At 42.7% G+C, this 12,578-nt stretch overlaps 1 protein-coding gene across 1 annotated transcript in view; it reads right to left on the reverse strand.

The window, feature by feature from the left end:
- mgat5 (alpha-1,6-mannosylglycoprotein 6-beta-N-acetylglucosaminyltransferase) overlaps positions 1–12,578 on the reverse strand; it is an 87,643-nt gene that overhangs the window by 3,588 nt on the left and 71,477 nt on the right. The window contains exons 11-13 of the mRNA XM_026157599.1: positions 8,274–8,423; positions 1,785–1,931; positions 1,557–1,673 (exon numbers count right to left, since the gene is read on the reverse strand). Coding sequence (XP_026013384.1) covers positions 1,557–1,673; positions 1,785–1,931; positions 8,274–8,423 — 414 coding nt within the window. The remainder of the gene's footprint in view (positions 1–1,556; positions 1,674–1,784; positions 1,932–8,273; positions 8,424–12,578) is intronic.

The following is a 12,578-nucleotide window of genomic DNA, read 5'->3' on the forward strand; positions in this document are numbered from 1 at the left end:
GTTAAGACATGTGAGGCACACTTGCTTTTTAACTTAGAAGAAGAAGATTTGAAGATTTGAATTTTTCAGATTCATTCACTGCAGCTCATCATATAAGAAATCTATGAAAGCAGCTGTCCACATTTTTATTCAGTAAACAAATTCATTCCCTCTTCACACCAAATACTACAGCAAAGGGAATGGAGGCATTAATGTTAGTTAAAAAAAAGCTAACTCACACTCTTTTCAAGTCCAGCCACAAGTTCTCGATCAGACTGAGATCTGGGCCAATCCAGAACATTCACCTTGTTGTCTGTGTATCATTTCTCTGCTTTGGTGCATATTTGTCTGCATTCATGTCCTTCTCTGCCTTTACAGGCCTTCCAGGGCTCACTGCTGAGAAGCACCCCCAGAGCATGATGCTGCCTCCACCATGCTTCACAGTGGAGATGGTGTATTTGTGGGGTTGTCCATTAGACTAGATGCTACAGCATCTAGTCTAATGGACAACAAGCTCAAATTCTGTCTCATCAGGCCAAAGAACCTCAACTGGACAAATCATCCCAGCAGTTGGAAATCTTTTTGTAACCATGTCCTGACTTTTACTTTTCAATCTGTTCTTTGAGTGGCTTAGAGCACTCTTTTGTCCTCATGTTGCAATTGTAGCAGGAATACTAAAAAAGAGACTGGACCTCCCAGACACAGGAGGTTTTATGTCACAATCACTTGACACATCAACACAGGTCCATTTCACTAACAGTGACACTGCTGGAATCAATCATGTTTATGTAGAGCAGCAAGAAGGTCTGTACAACAAACAAGTGTACACTGAAGCTCATTTAACTTCTTTATTCATTAACCCCCAACCGGTCGCGGCAGATGGCCCCGCCCCTCCCTATTGTGGAAAAAGTGGTGATGCTTAAGAGAGAAGACTGGCAGCTTAAAAAAAAAAGCACAAGAATTTCACAAGTGAAGAAATTGAAAGAATAGTGTCAGAGGATGAAGCTGGAAAAAGCACACCTTTGGGAAGTGCCTGCGCTGCAATACAGATCAGGTGAATGTTGTGTCCTCTGAGATTCAGACAGCGGCTCGGATGGAGAAAAAAAAAGAGAAAAGGTCTGACATTTAACTTGATAAGGGGGGTAAAAAAAAGAGTAACTGAAAGAAAAAATAAAGAAGGAAGCAGGTTGAGAAGAAGGCGCGTCAGATCTGTCAGCTCATGATGAGAGACTCACTGCAATTACTGACTGAACACCCAGGAGCCAGGCACTGGCAAGAAATGAAGGTGAAAAGTGCTGAAACCCAGTGAGGATGAGAGGGGCATAAAAGGGAATTTGAAGATGACTTGTTGTGTTTGTATTTAAGTTCATTTAAGGTATTAAAGTCTGTCAGTTAAAGCTTGCTGAATGTGCAGCGCATTTAGTTAAAAGATGTTTGCAGCTATGCAGCAGTAGGGCCGAAAGCTTGTGTGTCTGTACAGCACCTAAGGGGCTTCTGCCCTTGTTGTAGAAACAAATATGCAATAACATTTGTGAAATTGCACCAAATTTTAGCTTCTTTCAGTCGCCCGCGGTTACCTTTTGGCTGAGGATGGAGCGGATGGCCCTCTCTACTTCGGCAGAATTCTCGATATCCACCGTCCACACGTGGGGCCGACCGATGTACACCTCGGCGTATGGGTGCTGAGAGGTCAGCTGCAGGCAGCAAAGCAGAAATGAGAGGGGTAGGGGGGAGGGGTTAGGAAAATCAAACGATTTAAAAGTTATGGGTCGAGCTGCGGGGGACAAATCCTGCACTCCTCTCACCTCTCTCAGGGTGGGTTTGCCCTTGAAGAAGTCTGTGTTCTTGCTGCTCTTCGAAGGGTTGAACTTGGGGTTGAGGAAGGCACAGCCGTTGGCAATGGCCTCCAGGGGGGCGGGACCCTCGTAGGGGAAGGAAAGACCCACAAACAACTGCAGAGGAGAGAACACACACGGCTGTCAGGCTCCATAGGCTGGATATCAACACACACAAGTCAGTAAGGAGGAGGCATGTGTGAACAGCAGTGTGCAGGTCCTGAAATAAGCACAACTAAAGGTGCCGGTGGGAGGAGGCAGAGGGGCGCCGAAGTTTACTGGCTGTGTTGAGGAGTCGCCAATAGTGCCTTGTAGAAACAAATCTCCCCTGTTATCAGCACAAATTGTGACGGAGGCAGCACATTTTCGCCATGAAACAAGGGAGGGAAAACAAGCCCGATAATATGAAGACATCACTTTTACGTTTACTCCTCCCACGGGGCTGAAGGAGTTTGATATCTTAGGCGTGGAGGTACATAACAGCTCAGCAATCAAATCAGATAGTAAACGATCATGGAAACTGGCAAAGACACCTTAGAACCGCCTTTCAGCTCTGAAACGACTCATTTAAACCAAGGTTTATGTCTTTTAGGTGTTTCTTCGGCTTGTTTGGCACCACATTAGCCATTACTAACACAGAAATACGTAATTTTTCTACTCAAACCTCTAAGCCTGGTTCTGCTGGAGGTTTCTTTCTGTTAAAAAAGCGGTTTTCCTTCCTGCTGTCGCCATGTGCTTGCTCAAAGGTGGCGTCTGACAATTTTCCACCACCATGTAGTAAACATGTAGTTTTCCATATTAAACAAAAAAGAAGGCTCTGTACAAGGAACGAGTGGCTTCTCAGCACTGAAAGTAAAACTGTGACATTCCACAAAACCTGACGGCCGACCGGGACTCTGGAAGTTTCTGGGTGTTTATGCTACGGTATAGTGTCTCCACTGTTTGTGCTTAGCCAGAATCCCAAACATTTATTTCAGTAAACAGTGAAAACGGGTGGAGGGTTCTAGAAGCAACTTTTCTTCTCCTGAGTGGAAAGAAAGCAAATATTTGTGGAGCTCGCCTGCATGAGTAGTGAGACAGCAATCGAGAAACTGAGAGGGGAGGCCGGGTGCCAGCTGAGTGGCTTATTGAGTGGAGCCAGCTGGCTGACACAATGGCTTATCTGTGTGTTTGAGTCGGTGTTACATACACACGCTTTCTTTAAGTGCACAATGCAGCGCTGTGTCATGAGGTATGCCTGTAGTCACATGAATAATCAGACCTGTGGAGTGAATTCTGCTCTTTCAGCTGTGAGTGTTACTGAAATATTTCTGCCAACAGGTGGCAGCAAAGCACGTGCGTTCTTTAATCGCATGCATGCAAAGGCTCCTGAAAGCTGCAAACCAGTCAGCTGGTACTTGTAGGGAGAGGACCCAGAGGGGAGAAAAGCTGAGATAAACACACTGAATAACTCAGGTGGGAGTTTATGACTAACGCTTGCAAATTGATTGTAGCTAGATGTGAATGGATTTAAAAAACAAAAACAAGTTTATAGCACTGACCCACAATCTCATCATTAGTTTACAACGGCTCTGGAGTCCCGTGGTCATGGACAGGCTGACTTCAACACCATGCAGCTCTCCACATGAAAGCTGCTATCGATTTGGACCCCTGAGGAAACATCCTGCCTTACTCATGCAAAGGACACACACCTACGACACGAGAAGATTTCATTTCTGCTCTCATCGCTCAGCGTTAAAGTCGAGGGATGCAACTAATGATTATCTGCAGAACATCTGAAGGAAAAAAGTAGCATCAGTGCTAACAGTCAAATATGCATGAGGGCAATGCGGGAGTCTGTAACAGCAACTGTACAAAATATACAATTATTGTAAAAATAATCAACAGAAATCAATCACATTTTACCATGAGTACTTTCTTACTTAAAAGAAATGATTGCTCAGTAACTATGCGCTCATGATAAAATATTGATATTGAATGGATAAAATATGATTGATTTCTGTTGATTTTTTTTTTTTTACAATAATTGTGTATTTTTTGTGTGTATGCTGTTAATGAAAAATGTGTTTTTGTTGTGTGAACATCCTGTAGTGTAATCACTGGAGCCTCAAAACTTTGCCTTTAAGCAACCTGACTACATGTAAATGTTCTGTAAACGCAAGTACATTCAAAAACTTTAGATTCAACTAGAATCTGGTCAAATTTAATGGATTTCATTGGTATACATATGCATATTTTCCTTAAATAAATAAACCTTGGATTTCATATATGTCAGCTGCATTTTACTAAAAATATTAATGAGGGCCAAGAATAGTTTTTTTTAAATACCAGTAGCCGTCTCTGAAAGCACTTAAATGTTGTAGGGAAGAACAGCAGTTACTGTAGTACAAGTTACCTGTAGTTATTAAATATCAAAGATCACTTCCTTTACCAGTTTTTTTTTTTTTTTGGCTTGTTTGTTTTAAACACTTTCAGAAGCAGCAGCATAAACGTCCTCAGGGTTTTTTGCAAGCCTTGACAAAATGATCAGAAAAACAGTTTGAACGGGTGAGTGAAAGTGAGACTGTGCATATAAGAAGTTATATAGATATGAAAATATCATGTATCACCTTGCAGATGTGGTTTGAGGGCGGAGGGAGGGGATTTTTTTTTACTAATAAATGTGACGCGCTCACACACTAAAAGTTAAACTCTTATGATCAAATAAATGTTCTACTCTTAGAATTTAGTCAGGAATTAAAGTATCTGCTCTCTTTGACATCACACAGAAACATAGTGGATGAAATGGAGACTAACGGACACTTTAGATCAGCCTGAGCTTTCGGCTAACACCTTTATGCACTGAGCACATTGAAGATTTTTGATGCAAATTTGTCGTATAACATCGAAACAGTTGCGATTTTACTAAAGTTTTGCCAAAATCCACCCAAAAATGCACTATGATTAAACTGGAGTCAACATCAAGCGATGGTGAGCTGGTCCTGATGCTTCTAAACACTAATCATGGCTGAAGAGTTGGGAGTTCGCCTTGTAATCGGAAGGGTGCCGGTTCGAGCCCCGGCTCGGACAGTCTCGGTCGTTGTGTCCTTGGGCAAGACACTTCACCTACCGCCTACTGGTGATGGCCAGAAGGGCCGATGGCGTGATATGGCAGCCTCGCTTCTGTCAGTCTGCAGCTGTGGCTACAACTGTAGCTTGCCTCCACCAGTGTGTGAATGGGTAGATGACTGGGTGTGTAAAGCACTTTGGGGTCCTCAGGAGACGGCGACAGTAGGGAGAATTTCATAGTTTGATCCAGGAGTTGATGCTGTCTCGCACGCTTTTGTACGAATTTCAGGATATTCGTCTGTGGGGCAGTTTGAACTCTTTCTGGCAGAGTAAGGATCACATCCGAGGTGATCAATTCAGAGAGATTGGGTCAGTCATTCGACTCGAAACTGCATCTAGCTGTGTGTCTGAGGTGAAACAGTATTATTCTACCATCTTTATATCACTGTATATTCATTGTATATTCAGTATTGTTGGTGGTCAGATCGGTTAATTTGCATAAAAAACAAAATCAGAAAAATACAAGAGGTGAAATTTGTCCGTGGAAACCAAAGTGCTCTATAAATGATGTTTAATGTGTTCTTCTTTACATTACGGTGTCTGTCAAATGTCAGACATCACCTGAACTTTCCAACATTATCTCATGCAACAATAGCGTCTTAGTTCTTAGCCACAGTAGCAGCAGGTGTTTTGCATTTCTGATTATTTCGACTGTCTTTCCCTGGAACAGTGAGCAGCTATTAGCCAAAAGACCTGAACACTCACAGGTGCTACAACTTCCACAATCTCTTAGTAACTTGCAGAACTCAACCCCAGATCAAGATCATATACAAAGGAGAAGAAGCTGCTAGCTGCACCTTTGTCTAGCATGTAAATTTAAGCTAACGAGGTATCTGGAGTGAAAGTTGTCATGCAAAACGTGCTGGAACAACATCAGATTTCTGCCATTGCCACGCAGGGCTTAAAAACACAGTGGCTTCTGAGTGTAATGACCCAGCGAGTTAATTAGGCTGTTTGTTCATGATATTTCTAATCCCAGCACCTGCCATGGGATGTTTGAGTTTTCCCTTTATGCTGATTACAGCGGCATTAACGGTGGAGCAAGACAAACACCATTACCATACTAACACCATTTATTATTTTGCACACACTGCATACAGTAGCATAAATTGGTTGTTGAAAGCATGGTGTGTGCAGAAGGTGGAAAAACAGAAGCAAGAGAATCTAACAGGTTGAGTTAGACAGGCCTGTGAGACGGATGTGAGAAGGCAGAAAGAAAAACATCAAAAACCTCTGACTCTGTCAGTCTGCAACATGACGCAGCAACGTTTTGCTGCATGTCAGCGGTTTGATCATCCACGCTATTCACCTGATAGAGCGCAGCACGTCACAGTTTATTTCAGGGAATTTGGAGCTTGAACAACCTCCCCCCTTCCTTCAAATGTCACAAGGCAACATATTCGCAAAAGCGCCTCAACGCGGGAGCACTTTTAAAGCTAAACCTCACGAGGCCAATTAGCTGAGGCAGTCTGCTCGCAGGTAAGAGTAAACGTGTTGTTTAAGCGACGAAAAGACGAGTGCCTATAACGCCCCTTGTTTTGCTTGTAAACTCTTAAACAAGAATGCCGGAGAAATGTCTGGTTTTGTGCGATTTAATTGGCCGTTCCCCGATGGGTTTCCAGCCAGGAACGCATGTAATGAGAAGATATGGAGGTTTATATTATATCCCGGTTCTGTTGTGTGTTTACCTGCCAGACTTTGCTAATAAAGCTCTCGCTCCAGCAAATCATAATTCACTGCACTGTTGGTGGAGCATTGTTTGCCTTCAGTCTTTAATGATCCGCTCCACTGCAGAATGCATCGTTGTCTTTCTGTGCCTCGGTGCCTCGAACATCACCGGATCCTTGGTTTCAGGTGCTCAGGACAGAATCACTAATGTTTTATGGCTAAAGCAACTCTGCAGCTCTGCTAAGGACAAAGAGGTTTAGATATATATCCATCTTTTTTTCTATAACTGACTGTATCGTGAGCTGTGGCCGTCTCGCTCTGATGTCCCTCCCTTGCCTGAAAGTATCTAGTTTCAGAGGCTAAAGAAAATCGAAGCCTCCCCTCACCTCATTTTTTCCTGAAAGGGATGAAGACTGAAGCCAGAGAGATTCTTAGCTGAATCAGTGCCAGTTTGCACCTCCAGCGGATGTTGCTGTCAGCTATGTGAGGATCTTGTCATTTTCATTCTGTAGCTCTTTAGAAGTTTGCAGCTCGGTGGGAATTTTTTGGATACGTTTTCAAAGTGGGTCCACAGACCGTTCAGAACACCTCCCCTCATGACCGTGCAGTCTTAGCAAAACCATGACAGGTCATGGCAGACTTCACAGGAAATCGATTTCTGCTTCTTCTCCTTGTATTTCTGTTCTGTGTGGCAGTTATGGACACTATCAGGGTTTAGGCTCAAGTGAGAAGCAGTGTCCTGACCTTTAGCAGACTTCTAGGGCAACAGGTATGTTTGTGTAATGAATGTGTCCCAAGATAAATCAATCCGGTGGTAAAACTGTCTAGTTTAAAACATACATTGTATATCAAAGATGAACCTGCACAAAGCTGCAATAACTCTAATAATGTTTAACTTTAAGCCTTGAAAGAACTAAAGCGGACAGCTAATTATAGATATAAAGCAACTGCTTTTACAACAAGAGGGGACTGCAGCTTCTGGGAATTATTTATTATTTTTTACCTACAAGTGTTTGTTTTAATAGGTGTAAAACAAAGTGTTGTATGTTTAGCAGCCATGCATACATTCGTAAAAACCTAGAAACCTGCCTCTCATACGTCACTGCCTCTGAAGAGCTTGCTCTACACAACACATTGCCATGTAGTTGTCTTTGTCAGTGCGAGTGGTTGGAGTATGAATGGGGAAGTACCTCTGTGAACGGCCAGGCTCAGAGAAAGCACAGCCACTTGGCTCAAGGCTCTTTCAGAAGAAGACCTCTATTCACATAAAGACATTTTTTCCACCCAAACCTCCAATAAGTCTCAGAAGAATCACATATTTACTCCAACTTGCCTGTAGATTTATTTTTGTAGCACTGATATGTGCTTCAATATTTCTTTTTTCAATTTCTTTTGACAAGCAGACTAAATATAAAGCAAGAAGAAAAACATTCAGAGGTGATTTTGTAGTCACGGCGCATCAAAAAGTCCAAGGTTAGTTAATAAAGATACAGCGTTTCTTCGATATACTGCAGGTAAGCCTCGCTACAATTTCTTCATTATTTTAAAAAATGTCAGTGTGGCAAAGTGTGGGAGTTGATCTGTGGCTTTTACAGCCACCTAGTAAGAACTGCAGCCATGTACTTTTATTTCCCTCAAGGCTCATTTTTCCATGTTAGACAATTTAAAGTGAGGATCTCTCACCTTCGTTTCTCTCAGGAGGAATTGAAGGTCTCGGCCGCTAAGGATGCCGTGGTTCTTAACGTAGCCCGGGAGGTGCACGGTGCTGGTGCCGTGTACTGTGCCGTGAACCTCCATGTAGCTGTGAATGATGTCCAGGTACTTCTTCTTGTCCTAAAAAACAAATGGGGAGGAAATGAAGCAGATCAATTTAAATTAGGTTCAAAGCAGCATTCAAACGTCAACCTTTTTAGGTTAAACTGGTATAATTTAGAGACAAAATCTCCTCTCCTGCAAAAGCTCTTTGAATAGCAATTTCTGTTTGAGGGGATCAGTATCAGTATTTCATTTCGTGTCCTGGTGAACTTTTGTTCAGGCTACTCGACAGACCATCTGGCTTGAGTGGTGGGCTCAGCTAAAAATAGCACTGTAAAAGGAGCATCGGTGCACACAGTATCTGTTGTTAGTAAAGTCTACCTGATCTGTTATGCTCCTAAAGAAGAAGACCCAAAACCAAGTAATCCTGCTACTTTTACACTTAAAGTCATGCCTGGCCTGTTTCTACTGCACAGGAATGCTGACAAACTGATTATCAGGTCAAATGTGAAACATGGATAGAAAAACAATCTAATCTAATTTAAAGGGGCGTCTACTGCTAACAGACAAACACATAGTTCCCCTGTGTTTTTGCCAGTGTTGTTACTTTTTTTTCTCTTCTTTTTAGCAATTTTACAATGGGGGAAAGGAGTTTTAAAGACAAACAGCTACAGCTATCCAATTGCATTGTGGTAAATGTAGGACAATTTTTTGATTTTAACTTGAGACAAATACTAGGCACTGCAAGTTGAGATATATCAGCTCCTTTTTCATTAATTAGTTAAGCAACTTGCAGCCATACTTGCAGATGTTAAAGCGAGCCTGAACTGCAGATTCTCCACACTGGAACGAGGTTTAACTGTTTGGTTGGTGACATTTCACACCTGTTATTTTGAATCAAACAGACAGCACAAAGAGTTTGCGGTTTGGAGGTATTTCACACAGGTTTGAAGAGAGGACGGATATGACAGGAAGCAGTGCCGCCTCACAATAAACAGCATTCAAAGTGGTTTTCACTCTCTGTGTTTATACATTACTTTGCATTTAATCAGTTACTGCCTCTCTTCGGAGCCTCTTCATGTTAAAAGGGAGTTTTTCCTTCCCAGTGTAGCCAAGTGCTTGTTTGGGGGTGGGGGGGCTTGTCTGATTGTTGGGGTTTTCTCTGGACTACTGCAGGCTCTTTACCTTTCAGTGTAAAGCATACTGTTGCTGTGATTCAGTGCTACATTAATAAAACTGAACTGAATTTTCTCAGTTCATTCAGAGCAATAGAAGTCTACCAGCTGACATCAGATGCATGCCTCTCTACAAACTAATATCAAGTAGAGGGACATGCAGCCCACAAAGGTGTCGTGGTAGATCATCCCTAAGCCTTGTTAAAGATCTCTTCCTGTTAAAAAGGAAGCTCTTCCTCCCAACTGTCACTAAGCCACATCAGATTGTTGTTTGCAGATTTAGATATGCAAAAGGTCTCAAAAGGACATGTGTTAGCTAATGATGAACAGAAGACACGGCAACATGTGAATTAGAAAAATGGGCTCTTTAAAAACTCCCAGTCAAAAGTTTTCTGGACTTGCTTTTGACATGGTTCTGCACATTATTCCTTATTTAGGCTATCATATTTAAGTTTCTCCCACAGAGAAACCCGCAGCAGGTGTTCGACTTTTAAAAACAAGGACATAACTGTTGTATAACCCAGCAACACTCGAACATAAAATGCTGAACTGAAGTGCAAAATATGTTTTTAACTGTATCCTGTGCCTTCTAAGCACTGAGCCCTGTGGGAGCGGGGTACAGTGCAGCTGAGCGCGCTTAAGGTAGAACCCTTCAGGGAGGCAGTAAGATGAAAGCTGCCACTCTTCTCCATCGTGATGTGAAGCCACAATTACCAGTATGTATGTGTGCATACACACACACACACACACACACACACACACACACACACACACACACACACTTCTATAATGGAACATTATTGTTTACAAGAGCTTTAACACTCATAGAGAGGCAAGGCTTCACTGTTGTTAAAAGTATAAATCAGATGTCCTACACACGAGCCTGCCTTTGAATCTGTTCTACCTCCAGGATCTGTTCCTGCTCTGTGCTGTTGTGTGTGTGTGTGTGTGTGTGTGTGTGTGTGTGTGTGTGTGTGTGTGTGTGTGTGTGTCTCCCACAGTACTTCCTTTTGGGGGTTAAATTTCAGGTAGTCGCTCGTCAGGGTCCCTGGAGGCCTGGCTATCAGATGCCTCCAGCCAGCCTGCTGTAACTAAAGCAGCCTCTGTGTGTGTGTGTGTGTGTGTGTGTGTGTGTGTGTGTGTGTGTGTGTGTGTGTGTGTGTGAGATGAAGTCCTAATTAGAAGGTGAAATCACTATCCTGTAATCTCCTCACTCAGGAGGGCTGAGCCAGGATTTGTGTGCGTGCCTGTGTGAGTGTGAGAGGGAGTGAGTGAGAAGGTCTTTACTAATCAAGGTTACTGGTAGGTATCTGAAGAGAAAGCAGAACAGCGTTGAAACTCTAACGCGATGCTGCAGGAGCTCAGAAGACGCTAAGGAAAAAAAGACGAGCAAATAAACTGCTGGTCTATAACTCTGATATTTTACAAGTTTGTCTTATTTAAAGCAATAATCGAAATACGTCTAATGCAGTCTGGTGATTCACATCAATATTTTAATTATGTACATATGCAACATATTTTTTACTTTTACATCAGTTTATGGTGCACTGACTGACTAAAAGAGCTGGGATTACTTTAAAAGCAGAGTTTTTGATGTTATGTTCATAAACTAATACTCTGAATATTACTGCAGTCGGTTGGCAGTCACGTCTTTTTTTATGACCAACAAACCCTATAATAAAAAAACGACTCTTGCAACTTTTACACAACAGCAAGACTGTAAAACACAATAAAATTCAAAAAACCCTCAAATGCACCAAGTGTCACAGTGTGTTCAGCAAGTCAATGTGCAACAGTGATAGCTCCTGCGTGACTAAATCATGGTTTAACTGTCTGTATGAACTGTGAAACCAAAGCTAACTGCCTTAACCGTGCATTGTTTCTAACGGCTAGCAGGGGGTGACGCAATGGCTCTCACGTTCTTGATAAGTGCATAATCAATTCAGTTTGTCTAAATTTTGTAGCTGATGGTCCCCATTAGAGTTAAAAACCAGGAAAAATCCTGTAGTGCAAGCCTACAGTATTAAAGTGTTAACGCCAAGCTGTCAGCTTACAGTCGCGCACTGTCCCTGGTCTTCACAGTCACATCATGCTCAGCTTCAAAACACCAAACTGATATGTGATGTCCCAGCGGTTACTTCGCTGTTTGCCATTCCAGGAAGCATGGGTGAGTATACGTGCTGTAAAATAAGTGTGCGACAGGTTGCGTCATCTGTAAGAGTGATTTGCAAATATGCAACTAAAAAAAAATAATCCACACACAATAGAAGGAAGAAGTCTGAAGGCAGCAGGATGTGAGCTTCTTTCTTTTTAATAAATGGGGACTGCTCCAGCAACCCTGATTGTATGCGGAGGATGAATACGCAGTCGACTGCTGCGGCCCTTCAGGCCACACTCAGCTTTGTACTTACTATCCAGATGTCTTCTAGAGCATGAAGAACATTACAAAAACAACGACGAGCTAGAGGAGCGTGACTGCAAAGTGGATCAACATTTTTTTTGATTTATCGTGGATTTCCTTGGCTTTGCTTTCCTGTAATGATGTTATGTCAACTTCTATTCATGATCCTATCTCAGCTGTCAGCACGCTGTGAATTACAAAGAAGTTATGACTTTAGAGCAGGCTCAAAGTCTTCCCCCTCTGACAGCCTGCGTGCATTTGGGCGAGCAGGGTGATGGGCGCCCGTCCGTACTGTACGTATATGTGTAGGTTTCAGAGCGCGTGTGATATGCAACGTGAAACCAGGGAGCACATCGATTGCGGCGGCCTTGAACAGGAGCACGTGCTCGGGGAGTTATAAAATAACTGCCTGAGCTGGCGAGGCTGATTGAAGCAGGGGGAGGAGGAGGAGGTGCGTTTTATGACCTTGTAAATCAGAGTGAATTTGTAAACCTTGGCTCAAAGAGGAAACAGGAGAGGAGGCTGCTGCTTTCTGTCGGGCTGAGGGATGAGTGTCCAGGGATGGAAGCAGACAGCGTGAGCAACACAGAATCGGAGAACAGCAGACCCACACACATTTTTGGTTTAAAGGGAATCTATTATGCTTTTATCTATTTC

Source organism: Astatotilapia calliptera, chromosome 23 (assembly GCF_900246225.1).
Source record: "Astatotilapia calliptera chromosome 23, fAstCal1.2, whole genome shotgun sequence".
Taxonomy (NCBI): Eukaryota; Metazoa; Chordata; class Actinopteri; order Cichliformes; family Cichlidae; genus Astatotilapia; species Astatotilapia calliptera.